Source organism: Microcebus murinus, chromosome 16 (genome assembly GCF_040939455.1).
Source record: "Microcebus murinus isolate Inina chromosome 16, M.murinus_Inina_mat1.0, whole genome shotgun sequence".
NCBI lineage: Eukaryota > Metazoa > Chordata > Mammalia > Primates > Cheirogaleidae > Microcebus > Microcebus murinus.
Genome location: NC_134119.1, coordinates 59,745,158 through 59,764,431, shown reverse-complemented (window position 1 = coordinate 59,764,431; position 19,274 = coordinate 59,745,158). Strand labels below are relative to the sequence as shown.

Sequence of the window (19,274 nt, the reverse complement as noted above, 5' to 3'; positions counted from 1 at the left end):
TAGTGTAGGGGTTCCTCAAAAAACTACTAGATCTAACATATGATCCAGCAATCCCACTGCTGGTTATATATCCAAAAGAAAGGAAGTCAGTATAATGAAGAAATCTGTCCATCCATGTTTGTTAACAGCACTATTCACAATAGCCAACATATGGAATCAACCTAAGTATTCATCAATGAATGGATAAAGAAAATGTGGTATATATACACAACAGAATACTGTTAAGCCATAAAAAAGAGTGAAATCCTGTCATTTGCATCAACATGGATGAAACTGGAGGACATTATGTTAAGTGAAATAAGCCAGGCACAGAAAGATAAATATCACAGTTGTCACTCATATATGGTAGCTCAAAAACTTTAGCTCATGGAGGTCAGAGTAGAATGATGGTTACCAGAGGCTGGGAAGTTGGGATGGGGGAGAAAAGTTGACTAATGGGTACAAAATTAGTTAAATAGAAGTTGTAAGTTCCAGTGTTTGATAACACAGTAGGGTGACTATAGTTAATTTATTGAATATTTCAAAGAGATACGAAGATTTGAAATATTCCCAATACAAAGAAATGAAAAATGTTTGATGTGATGGATATCCTACTTACTCTGGTTTGATTATCATAACATTATATGCATGTATCAAAATATACCTCATAAATATGTATATTATGCATCCTTAAAAACAAAAAATCCCCAAAACACTGAGATGAACTCTTTACATCACGTGCTATACCATCTAGAATTTTTCCTGATGAGCACTAAAAGGCTTAAAGCACACCCAATGTGAAGCCTCAAAGGACATATTGTGCAAGGATGGAGTACCATCCTCCAGAACTCAGCATACACAATTATCTGGCACTGTGTTACAAATAAGAATACTACTGAGAACCTTTATTTGTGTTATTAAATAGATACAAGTTACTTTTTCCATTCTTTTAATCAAACAATCAAATTTAATTAAAAATGTAACCATTTGGGGGGTCAGGAATTTGGGGAAACCTCAGCTGGGCAGTTCTTGGTTGGGGTCTCTTGTGTGGCTCAAGTTGGATGTCAGCAAGGGCTACAATCATCTGAAGACTTGATATCCAAGAGGGCTCACTCACATGGCTGGCAGTTGATGCTAGCTGATGTCTGGGAGCTCAGCTGGGGCTGTTGACTAGGGTGCCTACACATGGATTTTCTAGCATTATAGTCTAGGTATGATTGGACTTCTTTCATGGAAGCTAGTGTTCCTGAGTTAAAAGTCCCACACCTCATTTGTTTCATTTTAATTTTCCTTTCTTTAGTGTGAATTATTTGATGTTGTATAAGGAGTGAGCTATGGTTAAAGTCATTTTTACAATTATTTCATTTGAAGAGTTCCCAACCAATATGAATTTTCTGGTGTTGTGTTAAGATTTGAGCTATCCCTATAAGCTTTTCCATATTAATCATTTGCATATGACCAGTAAGATATAGGCCATGGGTAAACGCTATGTTCCCTCCCACCCCACCTTCAATATACACATAGGGCTTTTCTCTAGTTAGAATTCTCTGGTGTTGAGCAAGGGAAATCCTGGATGCCTTCTTTTCTTTAGTATGACTTTTTTATTTCAAATAAGGCATTAACTGTGGCTAAAAGCAATCTCACATTTATTACATATGTCTTGTATTAAGATTTGAGCTGTGGCTAAAAGCCTTTCTGCATGCATTCCATCCACATTCCCAATTTTTATAATAACACTGATAATTTCCCTCTAGCATGAATTCTCTGGTTTGAACTACCAACATATTGATAAAATTCATAGTTGTTTCCCTTGAGAGTGAATTATCTCATGCTGTGTGAAAGTTCTGAGTGGTTTGGCAGTATCTACCAAAGCTGACTGAACATACACTGAACATACACAGTAATTCCATTCATAAGTATATACACAAGAGAAATGCATATATATATAGCAAAAGACAAATAGGGTTTCAGAAGCATTATTTATTATGACCCTAAGATGTAAACAATGTAAAAGTCCATCAACAGAATGGATAAATTGTGATATAATCATATAATGGAATTCTATATAGAATAAAAATAAACTTCTGCCACATGCACTACTAGTGATTAGAGACATACTGATGAATGAAATAATCCATATATAAAAGAATAAACAATATATAATTCAATTTATATAAAGGTTTATAGTACATTAAAACTAATTTATAATGTTAGAAGTCAGAACTGTGGTTAACTTTGAAGAGGTAACAACTAATTTTTATTTCATATTTCCAGTGAGAAATACAGTTCACATCTCATTTGTCTGCTTTGTCCGTGTTGAGAACATACCTCCTTTCTTTTATAGAACTTCTACTCACAGTGCAGTCCATGGGCCACTGCCAGTTGGCCAATTGCTTATTACCGGTTCACAAAAAGATATATTTAAATTGAAAATAAACAGTTTCAAATGTTTATGACAATTTGACAGAAATTTTCATCTGCTGAATCTAATAAAAAATTTGGGCTTTTATTTCAATTCTTTTTTTTGTCAATTTGTCTAGTCATATTTGGTGTGTGTGTATCTTATAGGCTAACTGCTAGTCTAGCCAATAGTAGATTAATATGTGGTACAGTACCTTAAACTGTTGGATATTATTACACTTGCAAGCAACATATCATGTATAGGATTTACTATGACCTAAAAGTTTTTTACAAAAAAGTCTCATTACTTACTGCATTCCCATGGTTTGTACCTTGTGAGTTTTCTGATGGACAACGAGGTTTGACTTACAACTGAAGAACTTCCCACATTCTTTACATTCATATGGTTTCTCTCCTGTGTGAGTTTTCTGATGGCGAATAAGGTTTGATTTCCGACTAAAGGCCTTTCCACACTGAGGACATCCATTGGATTTCTCTCCTGTATGTATTCTGTGATGAACAGTGAGGATTGCCTTCTGGCGGAAGGACTTCCCACATTCATTACAAATATAGGGTTTTTCCCCTGTATGAATTCTCTGATGAAGAGTGAGGGTTGTCTTTTGGCAGAAGGACTTACCACATTCATTACAAATATAGGGTTTCTCTCCTGTGTGAGTTCTCTGATGGACAGTGAGGGTTGTCTTCTGGATAAATGCCTTTCCACACTCATTACACTGATATGGTTTCTCTCCCGTGTGAGTTCTCTGGTGATCAATGAGGTATGACTTCTTTCTAAAGGCACTTCCACATTGAGTACATTCATAGGCTTTCTCCCCTGTATGTGTTTTGTGATGTCTAGTGAGGGTCGCCTTCTGGCGGAAGGACTTCCCACAATCAATACAAATATAGGGTTTCCCCTCTATATGTGTTTTTTCATGAAGAGTGAGGGCTGTCTTCTGACGGAAGGCCTTTCCACATTGATTGCAAACATATGGTTTCTCACCTGTGTGAATTCGCTGATGTTCAATAAGGTATGACTTCCTTCTAAAGCAATTCCCACAGTAAGGACATTGAAAGGGTCTCTCTTCTGTTTGAGATCTCTGATGCATAATACAAACAGACTTCCTACAGAGGAATTTCCCATATTTGTTGTAGGCAGAGGGCTTCTTTTCCATAAGACTGTGTGGATGGATGTTGAGATTTGACTTTTCTATGAAGGCAATTCCATCTTTATTGTATTCAAAAGTTCTTTCTCCTCTATGAGATCTAGTTTGTGCAAATAACATTCCTTTCATAACGAAGGATTTTTCACATTCATTATGCTCAAATGGTTGTTCTGGAGTTTGAACCTTCTGATGTTGAATAAGTTCCTGTTTACCACTGAGATCTTTTTCTGTTTGTTTATGGAGATTCACTATAGGATAAATTTTCTCGTGCTTAGGATTGAGGAGTGATTTCTCCCATCCATTACTCTCTCCAAACTTCTCTTTTAAGGGGCTTACATTTCTTATGACTAATTCTGAAATATTTTTCAAAACCTTTCCATCAGGTTTATATTCACATAATGTTGTTTTTGAAATAATATGGTTCTTGCCTAGAGTAAGTCTTTTAAAAGTATTACTTTTCTCCTTAATTAGTTTTCTGTGGTTGATTAATACAACTGATCTAGAATGTCCATCTTGGTATTCTTTGAACTTCACTAAAACATCTTCAGCTTTTCCATCTTCTAGAAAAGAACATGATTAACACTATAAGTCTTCATATAAATACTATATATTAGATGTATATACAAACAACCTATGTACAACCTACCTATAGAATATCTTGCTATTGTGGTCTACAAAAAAGGCCAGAATAAATTACGTCTAGGTAGGGAAAATGTACAAACATAAACATAAATTGTGCTATACTGTTAAAATGAAGAAAAATCATCATAAGCAAAGAATACTCATATCTTTGACATGTTGTAAATATAAGCTGTAAAAGTGAGTTGTAAAGAAAGTATAAGTGAGTTGAAGACAAAGAATGATGAAAGAGGGATTGTTCTTGGAATGGGAAGATTCAGAGATAATGAAGTGAGCTTACTAAAGATACTAAACAGTAAGCAATGTTCAAGGAAAATTACTTAGGAAGAGATGAAAAACTGTACATTTATCCCCTCCTAAGTAAGTGTTGTAAAATGCTTACATTGCTTTCTTCCTCACTTCCTTTTAGGCAATCCATCACAAAACAACTTTTTTTTTTTTTTTTTTTTTTTTGAGACAGAGTCTCGCTTTCTTGCCTAGGCTAGAGTGAGTGCCATGGCGTCAGCCTAGCTCACAGCAACCTCAAACTCCTGGGCTCAAGCAATCCTCCTGCCTCAGCCTCCCGAGTAGCTGGGACTACAGGCACGAGCCACCATGCCCGGCTGATTTTTATATTATATATATATTAGTTGGCCAATTAATTTTTCTATTTTTTTATGGTAGAGACGGGGTCTCGCTCAGGCTGGTTTTGAACTCCTGACCTTGAGCAATCCGCCCGCCTCGGCCTCCCAGAGTGCTAGGATTACAGGCGTGAGCCACCGCGCCCGGCCACAAAACAACTTTTTAAAGCTCATTTCCTGGTGTTTACAGAAACACTAATCTATAGTGTAGGCCCTAACTGTCTATATAACTGTGATATATTTTCTGTTGAAAGCAGAGAATCAGGAAAACATATTCTCAATAGAAATTATAAAATAAACCAGAAGACAAAGAATATCTGCAACATGAATATAATTAAGGTTGTATTCTGGTTGCTGCTATCATCAATTTATTTTTCCAGAGATGGTCAATAATGAAATGCTCCTGTATGACTATCAATTCTAACTTTTCCTTCTTTCAATTTGCTGAAATTACTTTTTTCAGTTACAGAAAGATGGGTTCCAGTTTTCCTCCCAATGCAGAGACATACCATAACTCTGTTCCCTATTGGGGATGTGAAGGACTGGATTCTTCAATGTATGTGTAGGGTACTGATTAACCTTAACTATTATTTTTCTATAAACTCTTGACTATATTCTTATTACCACTCCTATTTGAGGGGATGAGGCAACTATAAAGATGGATTAATCTTACCTACAATTTGCAATTTTATTTACAATAGCTTCATATTAGAAATAGCCCACATATCCATCAAAAGATAAACAGGTAACACTGCATCATATATTTATACTATGGAATACTACCTCAGCAATAAAAAGGGAAAAAAAAAAACCTACCGATAAACATTGACAACAGAGATGAATCCCAAACATTTGGCAGAGAGTAAGCTTTATGCCAAAGAGTACATACTGTACAATTCCATTCATGTGCAGTTTCAGAATAGTAAAACTAATCTGTAGTGATAATTGAAGTTACGTTGTTTTCCTAATAACCTCAAATATCTCCAAGTAAATGCTACTATTCAATTTTTCTTAAAGCCTTCACATAGTATTTCTACCCTTCAGTGTCTAATTTGTCTGAAATTGGAGTTTAATTATGCTCTGGCACATCCATTTGAAGAAATATTCCAACAAACTAGTATTTTAACATAACTATTCTATGTAAAATGCTCAATTTGATAATATTTCTTTCTCAATAAAACTTCTGTTCTTGGAGGTCAATATTTTATTGACTATCTTTGAAACCTTCTGTGTATACATTAACATACTGTTATTCTGAAGTGAGGGGATGTGATCTTGGCAGGTCTGGCAAAAAAAGAACTTACCAATAAATGATTTCTGAAATGGATAAAAAAGATGTTTTCCTTGCATGGTACCACAATCAATTAGGTAACTACTGAATACCTAGCCTCTGTTACAAGCTACAGTAAGGAAAGGTAAAAGAAAGGACCTTATTTTGGGGGAATTATTAACCAAATCGAGAAAGAAGCCTCAGATAAACTAGTGTTGAACTAGGTACCAAATTATTAGTACATATCAGAGGATGTGTCTGTTCACATGTTACAGACATTAAGTAAAATAGGAATGAAGAAAAAAGAAATAGACCTTGTCTATAGTAGTCAACGAATATTTTGTGGAGGAAATGAAACTTGGAGGATATATATTTTGGGGTGGTAAATAATTTAACCTTGCAGAAAGAGAGGTCTGACCTTTGACTCTGGCTTCAGGGAGGTAATCTTTAAGCCCTTGGAACATCATGGCTAACAAAAGCTTATTTGTTTGCCTGGGAGACTTTAGACAGATAGTAACAATGTGATTTAGGGTAGGGGCTTTGGGTTATGAAGTATCAGGTTGACCTCCTAAGGGTGTGGAGACTGAGATTAGCCACATGGGCAGTCCAGCATGCCTGTCTGATGGAGCGCCAATAAAAACACTGGATACAGAAGCTTGGTTGAACATTCCTGCTTGGCAACACATTGTATGTATCATCACATATTGTTGCTGGGAATGCTGTTTAAGACTCCATAAAAGAAGGACAACTAGAAGCTACATGTTTGGTACTTTCTTGGACTCTGCCCTGTGTCCTTCTTCCCTTGGCCAATTTAAATCTTTCCCTGTAACAAACTGTAACTGAATATAACAGCTTTCAGTGAATTCTGTGAGTCCTTTCAGCAAATTATTGAACCTAAGGGTTATCTTGGGGACCCCTGAACTTACAGTTGGTGTCAGAAGTCTTGTGTAGACTACGGGATCCTCAAGCTTCATAAGTTGACTAACTTTGCAAGTATTAATAGCAAACATATGGTATGTCCTATAATGAAAGGTCCAGCTGTAAGGAATAAAACCAATTATAGTTGTCCCTCATTATCTGACCCCCCAAGGATACCAAAATCTGAAGATGCTCAAGTCCCTCACATAAAATAGCATAGTATTTGCAGTAATCTATACACATCCTCTCATATACATTAAGTCATCTCTAGATTACTTATAATACCTAATATAAATGCCATGTAAATAGTTGTTATACTGTATTATTTGTATTAATATTATTTATATATTAATATATATGTGCTTGTGTGTGTGTGTTTTTGTTTTTTTTTAAATATTTTCGAGCTGCAGTTGGTTCAATCTGTAGATGTGGAATCTGTGGATATCGAGGGCTGATTGTATATGGAGTATATTTAGGAGACTTGAACAAATAGAGATGATCAAAAGTTCTTAGTCAAAGAGAGAAATAGATTTAGAATGACCAAGTGTGGTACTATTCTCTCAGCCCTTAAAGAAGGAGGGATATAATAAGTCATATATTTTAGCATATTGACAGAATAAATTTAAAAAACTGGGGAAAAATCATGGCAAATCTAGAGAGTCATTACAGCAGTCCACACCTGAAATGACAAGGCTCTCACTTTGGATGGTATCAATGGCAAATGAGAATATAAGAGGATGGAAAGATATTTCACAGGCTGAGATAACGTAATACAAATTGTGGAGAGACTATCAAGAAAGTATAATAGGGATGATAGAATCAATCTGATACTACCGGGCTGATTATATAAACAAGAGAATAAACAAATAAAAGAGTCCAGGCGCGGTGGCTCACCCTTGTAATCCTAGCCCTCTGGGAGGCTGAAGTGGGCGGATTGCTCGAGGTCAGGAGTTCGAAACCAGCCTGAGCAAGAGTGAGACCCCATCTATACTATAAATAGAAAGAAATTAATTGGCCAACTAATATATATAGAAAAAAATTAGCCGGGCATGGTGGCACATGCCTGTAGTCCCAGCTATTCGGGAGGCTGAGGCAGTAGGATTGTTTGAGCCCAGGAGTTTGAGGTTGCTTTGAGCTAGGCTGATGCCACGGCACTCACTCTAGCCTGTGCAACAAAGTGAGACTCTGTCTCAAAAAAAAAAAAAAAAGAAAACAACAAATAAAAGATAATTGTTATTCTGATATACTGATAACAAAAAGGATAAGACAACTGATAGTTATACTCCCATATGAAGATAAACATATACACTAGAGTTCAAGTGTGAGAAATGGGCTGATATGTCTATCTGAAAGCCAGTCATGTAAAACAATGATATCACAACTTTAGAATGGACCAGATTATTATAGTTTGCAGGACTTGTATGAAGATAAGAAATGATGGAGAGCCGGCCGGGTGCAGTGGCTCACGGCTGTAATCCTAGCACACTGGGAGGCCAAGGCGAGCAGATTGCTTGAGGTCAGGAGTTTGAAACCAGCCTGAGCAAGAGCAAGACCCAGTCCCTACCAAAAATAGAAAGAAATTAATTGGCCAACTAATATATATAGAAAAAATTAGCCGGGCATTGTAGGGCATGCCTGTAGTCCCAGCTACTCGGGAGGCTGAGGCAGAAGGATCACCTGAGCCCAGGAGTTTGAGGTTGCTGTGAGCCAGGCTAATGCCACGGCACTCACTCTAGCCTGGGCAAGAAAGTGAGACTCTGTCTCAGAAAAAAAAAAAAAAAAAGAAATAGAAATGAGGGGGAAGAAAGAGCCTTTAAGGACACATCAGAAAGACCCCAATGAGAGGCCTAATGAAACAAGATTCATTTGCTCAACAAATATTTATTGTCCCAGGCAATGTAGATAAAGGAAAGAAAAGCAAGCAAGATGTGAAAAGGTACTCAGGGAAATAGGATGAGAATGAGTTAGTATTTTTCACCCAAATCAAGGTGGGTAGATATCAGGAATGATGCTCAGCACTATGATATAAAGCACATACTGGAAAGAAAAGGTGATCCTGAAATTATCACTGGCAGATGGATTTTGAAATCTGATCGTAAGTCTCATGGCGAGAATGGGACATGAGACTGAGTATAGGAAACAAGTATAAGGCATTGCACAGGAAAGGAAAAGAAAATAAAAACCAAGAGGAAGACAAATATTAAACAATGATTTCCTTTTTATTTTTTGGATAGATGTAAGAATTCTTACAAATAGGAGATTATAACAAAAGAAGGAATATAGAGGATTGAAATGCTAAAGAAAGAGGAAAAACAAGAAGAAGCAACTAAATCACTGGTTCCCAAAGTGTGATGCATGAACTTCTGGTGTTTGAGACCCTTATGTTGGGGGTGATGGGGAATATCTGCAAGGTAAAAACTATTTTCATTAATAATAACACTTCATTTGTCTTTTTTACTGTATTTATGTTTGTACTAATGGGGCAAAAGCAATGGTGGGTGTCTCATTTGTACCCATGGATTTTAGTTTATGGAGTAACTGAATGACAACATGTAGCAGCTAGTGCTGTTGAAAGAAGATTATTATTATTTACATTTCCTGAAAGGAAGGGGGCGTGCCACACTACAAATGGCCACATGAGGAAGCACCAAGTTTGGTCAGAAGGCAGAAAGGAGCAAGGGGGAAGAGCCTAGGTTACAACTTTCATTGGCATTTCTAGGGAAAGGCAAGGCAGGGCAGAGAAAAACAGCTTAGGACTGGCTAGTTTGAATAGTGTTGGCAGGCTATGGGTTATAGGGGTGGTCTTTAGATGTCTGGTACTTGGACTTAGGTGATTTAGGGCAGGGAATATATTGGCTTAGTTTGTGAGAGCTGAAAAAAGGAAGTGTTTGGGAGTATGGGCTCAGGTTTGGTTGGTTTGTTATGAAAGGTGAGTTCACAGACAAGTTGTTTGCCGTCTCTAGGAATTAGCTAACTCTGGAAGGGGCAGTCTTTCTCCCCAGGTAGCAAGGTCTTCCCCTCAAAGATGTCAAAACATATAGAAAATTAAAAATTTGATTAATGCAGTGGGTACAATGCTGGCACATGAGCATAAATCATTAATTATATTAGATTTCCATCCTTGAGTACGTATCTTTTTAATATTCTATGTGATGATTAAAGAAGCATGCATAAAGCACTTCTACTGTATACCAGAGTATGATATATTTTGTAAGGAAAAGTTACAAACATTATTTGACTTGAAAACTGAATATTCATAGTTTTGGGGGAAGATCATTTTTACTTGATAGTGGAACTATTATTCAGATATGGATATCTGGCAGCCTTTTTTTTTTGAAAATGAACAAAGTGAACCTTTTACTCCAAGGAAAATATCTGCCAATATTTGTTGCCAATGATAAAATTTAATCTTTCAAGTACAGATTATTATGTTGGAAAGCTTGGATTTTCTACTGTGAATCTGTCAGTTTCCCAATACCTAAAAGAGTTTTCTGATGAGATTGCTGATGTTATTAACAAAAGTGGGCTTTGGCTTTTTTATATTGTATATGGAAATGTGTCAACATTTGGAAGATCTATATTAGTCAGTGAACAGATTCAACTTTATTGATAATGGTCCTAACTTGTAAACATCCCACATGTCTTTCAAGTGGAGATGCATAAACAAACTGGCATATTCATATAATTGAATACTATTTCACAATTAAAATAACAAACTACTTATATGTGCAAAAACATGTATAAATCTCTCAGAGTTTAAGTTGAGTGAAAGAAAGCACACACGAAAAAGGTCTAGAATAAACAAAACTAATCTATGCTGGTAGACATCACAATTGTGCCTGTCCTAATAGGAGGCACTGACTTGGAAGAGACCTGAAGGAACTTAATGGGTTAATGGAAGTGTCTTTTATCTTGACCAGGGTGTGGGATACATGGGCTTATACTTCTGTCAAAACTCAAAGAACTTCACACTTAAGATCTCTATGTACCTTATACCTGGAAAATATGCAATAGATTCTTGGTAAAGTAATAGCAGCCAATATTTCTATAAACACAGGCAAACAGGGAAACAATTTATATGGGGAGTGATGTTCAAACCTAAAATTTAGATTTTAGAGGTATTAGCCTCTGAAAGTCAGCCATGTGTAGATACTTAACAGATCTAAAAGCTTTAGAAACATATCCCTAATAAGATGGCTACTCTCAAGAAAAGAAAATAAGCATTGGTGAAGATGTATAGAAACTGGAACTCTTGTGCGCTGATGGTGGGAATGTAAAAAGGTATGGCTGCTATGGAAAACAGTATGGTGATTGCTCAAAAATTAAACCTAAAATTACCATATGATCCAGCAATTCTTCTTCTGGGTACATGCCCAACAGAACTGAAACCAAGAACTGAAACTGATATTTGTACACCCATGTTCATAGCAGTATTATTCACAATAGCCAAAAGGTGGAAGCAACCCAAGTGTCCATCAATGAATGAATGGATAAACAAAACATGGTGTATACACACACACAGGAATATTAATCAGCATTAAAAAGAAAGGAAATTCTAATATAAGCTACAACATGGATGAACCTTGAGGACATTATATTAAGTGAAATAAGGCAGACAAAAAGAAAATATACTGTATTATCCCACTTACAAGAGGTACCTGGACTAGTCAAATTCACAGAGACAAAAAGTAGAATAATGATTGTAGGGGTTTAGGGATTGGGGGTAAAAGGAAATTATTATTAATGGGTACAGAGTTTCAGTTTTGTAAGATAAGAGTTCTGGAGATGGATGATGGTGAACTATAATGCTGCTGAACTATATGCTAAAAAATGTTTAAGATGGAAAGTTTAATATTGTGTGTATTTTATCACAATTAAAAAATCCCTAAAAACATTCAAAGGCATCAACTACCTGAGATTTAATATCCACTGGATTTTATTTGTACAGACTCACCTAGGTAGCTCTGACTTGGAAAAATTCCCTGTGTCCATAGCTCTTCTCCTTGTTCCAACTTGCGGATCATATCAGGCTTAGTCATGTGAAACCCTGAGAATGAAAAAATGAGACTTGGTCTAAACTATTGAAGTAAGATAAAGATACAGCTTCAAGGTAGCAGATGAGCACTACCTTGCATTATGCAAGTGAGGACATAATCATATTTTTTTGCTAACATTTTTGGATCAGAGGATTCATCACCTGTGATCCCTGAAATTCAAAGTTGTAAGACTCAGGAATGCCTGGAAAGAGATACATGACACTGAAAGACTCAAGGAGTGTTCCTTACCCACAGAGATGAAGTGGCAATAGTTTTCCAACATCACATCCCTATACAGGGCCTTCTGAGCAGGGTCCAGATGCTGCCACTCCTCCTGGGTGAAGTCCACAGTCACATCCTTGAATGACACTGATCCCTGTAAGGGCATACTCTAGTTCATCCTGAAGTGATCGGAAATGGGTAAGAACTACATATTGGAGACCTAGTTCTGACAGTGTTTGATGGTCAAACTAGTTTTCTTATTCGTGTTTTATATTGTACAAAAGGCTCTCTGAAAATACATTCATCTTTTTTTTTTTTTTTTTTTTTTTTGAGACAGAGTCTCACTTTCTTGCCCAGGCTAGAGTGAGTGCCGTGGCGTCAGCCTAACTCACAGCAACCTCAATCTCCTGGGCTCAAGCAATCCTCCTCCCTCAGCCTCCCGAGTAGCTGGGACTATAGGCATGCCCCACCATGCCCGGCTAATTTTTTCTATTTATATCAGTTGGTCAACTAATTTCTTTCTATTTTTGGTAGAGACGGGGTCTTCCTCTTGCTCAGGCTGGTTTCGAACTCCTGACCTTGAGTGATCCGCCTGCCTCAGCCTCCCAGAGTGCTAGGATTACAGGTGTGAGCCACCACGCCCAGCCTGCATTCATCTTTATTTACTTATTATCTCATGCTAAATATACTGAGATCACACTATTTTTCCTGTATGTAAATGGTTGCCTAGTAGACTAAAATGAATAAGACCCTGACCCTGCTTATGAGAAGTTATAGGCTAAGGAAGAGGCACACATGTAAATACATGCACTCAATAGGTATTATAGATGCAATGACAGAAATACGTACAAGGGAAAGTATCACAAAGCAAAGAAAAATTTCATTTTGTACTCCGAGGCTTCATTGAGGACATAAAAGTTTTGTACTCACAATGTATTTGTTTTGTAGGAATACAGGGCATCAGCTTTTAAAAATTCATGGGGAGAAAAAACCAGTTAGTACCTTCAGGAAATAGCAAAAGGCATAGTATGTTAGTAAACAGTCTCTGAGTTCTAAGAAGGAAAAATGCACATGGAGGTAGGCAGTGGGCATATTATGGATAATATTATGCTTTTTCCCTTACATAGCAGTGGTCTTAAAAATGTACTGAGCACATTCCCAACATTGTAGTTATTTATAAATCATCAGTAGGCATTAGTGGCAACCCACAATGTTAATGATTAGTGCTCTTGAATGTAAACTGTTGGTATTTTCTTTCCTTCCAATATACTGTCTTATACATTCCACTGTGAGGCATGCCCCACTTTGGGTCTTTAAGAAATATAAAGAACATGAAGAAACTAAGTCAATGCACATATGATAAAATTTGTACTTCACAGGCAGTATTCTTGAATACTGCAAAAGGCTTAAGGTGTGTTAGGTGGGAATGACAAGTAACCATAGTTAGAGATGCCTCCTATATATTAAGGTAGTGTTAGCAGGCTGACAATGGCCAACTAGTTCCTACATGATACATTGCAAAAGAATTCGTCATAAATTGGTTGCAGAGTGGAAAAAAGAGAGGCAAAGCTCTTGGGTTATCTGCATAGGCAAGTGTGTGGCTGCTGGGACTAGAAAATGAAAATGGGAAATAGAAGAAAGAATAGGCTGTACCACAAGAGGTAATGAGGTAAACCTTGGAAATGTACTTAAGTGTCTGTGGAACATACAGGTGGTGATAGCTACTGGAAGTTGAATACATGATTCTGACACTCTGGACAGAAGTCTAGAATGGAGAGAGGTATCAGAGAGTCAGATAAGTGTAGCATTGAGAGTGAATCTGTGCATAGAGAAAAAGAGACTGTGAAGAGAAGAGAACCAGTTTAGCATCTGGAGAAAAATCAATATTTTGAAGGTTGGTAGATGAAGACGAATTTTCTGAAATAAAGATATGAAGACAGGACAAAGTACCATTTGACTCAAAAGTAGAATATTTCAAGAGTGGACTAGCATATGCATTTCCTTCTCCTGTACTCACATATAAAAAAATTAGAAGAAACTAAAAAGATAAGAATAAATCTATAACAACATTGGGATACTGGAAAGGTTTTCATTTCATTTGCAGGCTACAATTTGTAGGAACTGCTAGCAGACATGGATAAAATAGATCAGAGAGGAGGAACAAAAACCTCAATTTTCTGTATGAGCTTACAATCGATTATCTGTTCTAAAAACCTCACAAAGCAGGACATCTTTCCACAAACTAATAATGTGATCTACCAATTCTACCTCTCATTGTATCATTGCGAAACCTAGGTTAGTGGAGATGATCAAGGTTTTTCCATGTCTGCTCCTTGCCTACTCAACAACTTAGATATCAAATCAGTGTCAAGATAAGGTAGATTATAATGTAAAGTAATATATTACTTTACACTTAAATCAAGATATCTTACTGTTCCCACAGGACTTTTGTGAGAAGATTGAGAAAGATGATGAACAATATACCCAATCAATCCAATATGTGAGCATTGGCTACAGCTAGAAGATGCACTTGGAGAAGGCCTAAGCTTATCTGGTTGGAATGGAGAAACTGTGAACAGGGCTGAGAAATTGGTAAGTCAGGTGAGGCACCTAGAATGCAAAATTTAGGAAGGCACAGCCCTGAAAGTACTCCATAAATATTGCACCCCATGCCTTACCCTAATTTGGACCCTGATTAAATACCAATTTCATGGAAGAAAATGCCAAAATTCATAAAATTTAAGGACAGGGAAGCAAGTGTTCATATACCCTGAAAAAAGGTTATTTCAGAAGGAGAGGAAACATCATCTCACCTGAGACATGGCTTTGAGATTTGTAAGAGATGAACCTTCTCTTTTGAGCTCTTCTTTTGGAAAAAGGAAGAGTCCTGAGAAGGCAAAGATAGAGGATACAAGTATGTAAGATCTAAGTCAGATCTCCCAGAATAACTCAGTTAAATCTGCATTAATGTTCACTGTTTCAGTACTTGCTCGGTCTGCATACCCTTCAGAAATCTAAGATAGAGGTTAGTGGGAAAATGGACACATCCTACTCCTTCACAAACATCAGAAACCTAGTTTCATGGTAAGGTAGAAAGGATTCTGGGGAACTTGGTGTAGCTTGAAGAGAGGTAACATTGTGTTTTTCCCTCTGCTTGTCTACTTTCCATCTCCCATTGAGCCGGGGTTTACTGTATAGTTCTAAATTGTTCTTTATGGACTTTATGCCAATTTACACTGTTGCCAGTGGTGCATAATATCTTACCATGCACTGTGAAGTACACTTGATGACATTTAAATCTTTACCCATCAGGTCTAGATTGTAGTTGAGAGTAAGCTTTTTAAAATATGTTTAAAGACATTCCTATTTCTTTTCTGCAATGGTATCTCTTTATAGTATGTCTATTTTTCTCTTGGGTTTTTATTTCCTAGTTACTTGACATTATCTTCTTCTATTTTTTTAATTTAGGAAATTAACCCTTTATCTACTTTAAGTTGAAAATACTTTTTCTTACTTTCTCATATAGACTATTAAATTGTCTTTGCCTTGTGAAGATTCTTCACCTGTATGTTTTGTGGTTTAGCAATACTACATATTGTATAATTCATATTTCTTCAACTGATGTGAAATGCCATCTTTATCACATTTATAATATATCATATAATCTTTATCACTTCCCTAAATACTTGAGAATATGTCTCAACTTTCTATTTAATTTCTCTACTTCAACTCTTTGTTGATTCACCTGTATAACACTACTTAAGTATAGTTATTGAAATTAAGTATTATTTATTATTAATTTGTTAATAGTTAATTTAAGGATTAACTATTGGAGGATACTTTTTAGTAGTGCAGGTATAAAAATAGAAAAGAAATTGATCAGGTTTCTGGGTAGAAAGCCACTCTGTAGGCTTCCAGGCAGAAAGAATAATATTTTGCTAAATGATGCCTGAAGTACGGACCACTACAGTGAATACTTTAGTTAGCAAGTTAACTATTTTAATTACTACAGTGAAACTAGCCTGTGATTAAAAGTGTATAAAATACTATTTATTATCTTAGAATCCCTGAAGAAGTTATTGATCTTGCCGTTGATTTCATCCAGGAGCAGGAAACCTCACTGAGATATAAGTGTTGAAAGTGGTAGTTATCGGTAAAAATTGTTTGTTTTTCCTGCACACTAGTTTTAGTTATAATAGTGTTTCCTGGCAATAAATTTGCCAGCTGGGAATTATGAAAACTTTACTTCTTCCTTTACAATACTAATACCTCTTTATTTGCTAAACTGCTACTTACAATTTTGGAGGCAGGCTTAATGGCTTACTATTCAGATAATGAAATCTTACATAACCAACTAGACACAGTCATACAAGAGTTCCTCAATCATTCAAATATTTCGGTTCCCATAGTCACAAAACCATCAGAAATAACAGTAGGTTACAAACACAGGCATAGTCATAGTCAATCAAACATCCTTCAGAAAACAACCAGTCCATAGGCCGTTGTCATTCACGATCTCAGCACATTACACAATTCCAGGCAAAGTCACAATCATTCAAAAATCACTTTCATTTCTCCAGCTGCCACACAGTTTCAAATACGACTCACACCTAATCTAAAAATAGACACATGCAGAGGAAATCTCACGCAGCTAACACGAAAATCCGTCCACTGTACACACAAAACGGCCGCAACATCCCAGAGTAGCATGCACCTAACATGCAGCAGGTAGGGCAGGGAGACCACTCCCATTCGGCGCGCGCTCATACTAACACACACACTCACACTCTCTCTCTCTCAGCGCCTGCTGGGCGCGGGAACCCGCTCCCCGCGAAGTCGCTTCCTCCGGGTCCAAGCAGGCAAAATACCCCCTGGCGGAGCTCGCTCGCGGTCACTCTCAAGGTCACGCCCCCGGACCACACCCGAGGCCCTGGTCGCACAGATAAGAACGTCTGGAGAGCGCGGTCCCGGTTCCCTCCTTAGAATTACCAGGCCCAGCTCGGACTCCCGGCTTCCTCCCTGGCCTCCCCACCCGGTTCCGCTCCCTTAGTCTGCTCTCCCGGGAGCGGATCTCCGAGGCCGCTCCTCGGCCTCCTCAGAGCCCCCGAGACCCACCACACCGCGCCCCCGGCCGGGCTCAGCCGTCCGCGCCTGCGCACACGCGTGTGGGCCTGAGCTCCCAGGAGTCTCCGGGGCGGCCCGTTAGGAGCTGCGCGGCGCTGGCCGCCGGCGCTCCGCGCTCTCCGCTTCGGCGTCGGGTCCCTTCCGGCTTGGCCAGCGTTTCGCCCCGGCCCCCTCGCCTCCGAGGAACTTCTCCCGCTGGTTCGTTTCCCGCCGACCTTGCGGTCGTTTTCTGTGCGCGGGGTTGAGGTGACCCAGGTCTGGATGCGAGAGGAGCTCACGGTAGGAGCGCCGCGTTCCCGCGACTGGGCAGGTGGAGGCGAAGCCGGGGCCCGTGTGTAGGCCGCCCGCCGAGGAGGGTGCCCGTATGGGGGCTTGTGCCCGTGTGGCGGGGCCGGGCCGGCGCGCGCTGGGGAGGCCCAGACTGTTCCTGACTGGGCCCGCGGGACTGCGTGGGGGCGGGGCCGTTCGTCAGACCGCGGTTAGCGGTGACTGTGAGGTGTGTCCTGTTGTGTGACAGCGCTGTTGTAACCGACTGCAGACTGTGATCCAGATTGGCCCAGCGTGGCTTTTGTTTTGTTCTTAGGGAAGCAGAGTTTCATTTTTGCAGTTCTGGTACTGAGGAATATGTGGACCAGATATCCCCGCCTGGCTGGATATGTGCCTGTGGAAGACTGGGAGGCCTCCTGTTCCAAAGCATGGCGGCTGTTGGTTTCATCCGTGCACATTGTATCCACCGTCCAGCCTAATGCTCAATACACAGTAGACTGGCAGTGTAGCCATCCCCCGGGGCCAATTTTAAGCACCATGCTTTCTTGGAATTTGTTGCACGGGGTTTTGTTTTCTGTCATTTCACCATATAGCCACACTGCACAGTGTGCAGCCAAGTGGCAATGAAAGAGGGGAAGTTGGATATCTGAGACCTAGAATGAAGGTTGCAAGTAAAAAAGCACAGCCTGTGTTTGGTATGGAGATTTTAAAGCTGGAATTGCTCCCAAGGCAGGATCCTGGAAAGACAGGATATTGAGACCACAAGAGTAGGATTGCTTCCTCCAAGATCCCTCTTAGCAGCTCTGTAGGGGCAAGTTGAACATTGCAGATCCACATTTTCATAGCTCTGTCTACAGGAAACTACTGTGAACATAGAAACAGATTCCAGTCCTGGGCCTCAGTGAACCTGACTTTATGATAAAGGGGAGGGTCAACAATACTCCAGTCTTTCTCATAATTCCATCTGGGTATATTTATTTAATGTGCTGATGAAAGCTTGCTAGTGGTGAAGAATGTGTTCTTATTTACCCTGTCTGGGCTCCAAGAAAGCCCATGATTTCCTTTTCTTTCCATGTTTTGGCATTTTCCAAGAGAACCCTGAGAGGAGAAAAGCATTCCAGTTGCTCATCCTAAAGTCAAGCCAGAGATCATTTTGAGTTTTTTCTTTGTTTTATGAAATGCATTTTTGTTTTTCAGAGTGTAGATATAATTTCATCTGAAATGGCCTGCCAAATAGTGACTTATCTATTCACCTGGTCTCTAGTCTTTTTCTTCCCAGTTAATGATGGTACATGGGGACAAATTTCCTTCTTTCCCAGTACTCATCATATGCCTTTCCTAGAGTTAATTTTCATATAACCACTAGCCAGTAGGTTTAATTCTCCCATGTGCTCTTTTTAGCTAAGTATTCTCATGACACAGTTATTTGTTAAGGAAGAGACCAGTGCTTAGGTAAAATTATACATTAGATATTTTAGATCTTCTTAAGAGACATGAGTAGAAAAATAGAGATGGTTTGACTGGTTTTAGTAAGTAAGTAACAGTTGTCTCTTTTGGAGGATTTTAGGCATGTGGACAGAAAAAATCCAAACTCTGAAATATTTGAAAGAAGTTTATTCTAAGCCAAATTTGA

General features: G+C 38.4%; 2 protein-coding genes across 9 annotated transcripts in view; one reads left to right on the top strand and one right to left on the bottom strand.

Moving 5' to 3' along the window:
• Positions 1 to 1,871: 1,871 nt before the first annotated feature.
• On the bottom strand, positions 1,872 to 17,693 carry ZNF382 (zinc finger protein 382). 8 transcript variants are annotated; one of them, XM_012774911.2, is made up of 5 exons: positions 17,240 to 17,693; positions 15,064 to 15,137; positions 12,278 to 12,429; positions 11,947 to 12,039; positions 1,872 to 4,105 (listed from the first exon to the last, which is right to left on the bottom strand). In XM_012774911.2, exons 3-5 carry the CDS (start codon positions 12,414 to 12,416, stop codon positions 2,688 to 2,690), a joined length of 1,650 nt encoding a protein of 549 aa, XP_012630365.2. In that variant the 5' UTR covers positions 12,417 to 12,429; positions 15,064 to 15,137; positions 17,240 to 17,693; the 3' UTR covers positions 1,872 to 2,687. The 8 variants fall into 8 exon arrangements, with proteins under 8 accessions (XP_012630365.2, XP_020139078.2, XP_075849156.1 ...); XM_020283489.2 differs by adding an exon at positions 13,181 to 13,214 and having other exon boundaries at positions 12,278 to 12,404; positions 15,064 to 17,692; XM_075993041.1 differs by having other exon boundaries at positions 12,278 to 12,404; positions 17,038 to 17,692.
• Positions 14,752 to 19,274, top strand: part of ZNF529 (zinc finger protein 529) — a 53,055-nt gene continuing 48,532 nt past the window's right edge. Inside the window, exon 1 of the mRNA XM_075993038.1 lies at positions 14,752 to 14,842. The gene's annotated coding sequence lies outside the window, so the exon portion shown is untranslated. The remainder of the gene's footprint in view (positions 14,843 to 19,274) is intronic.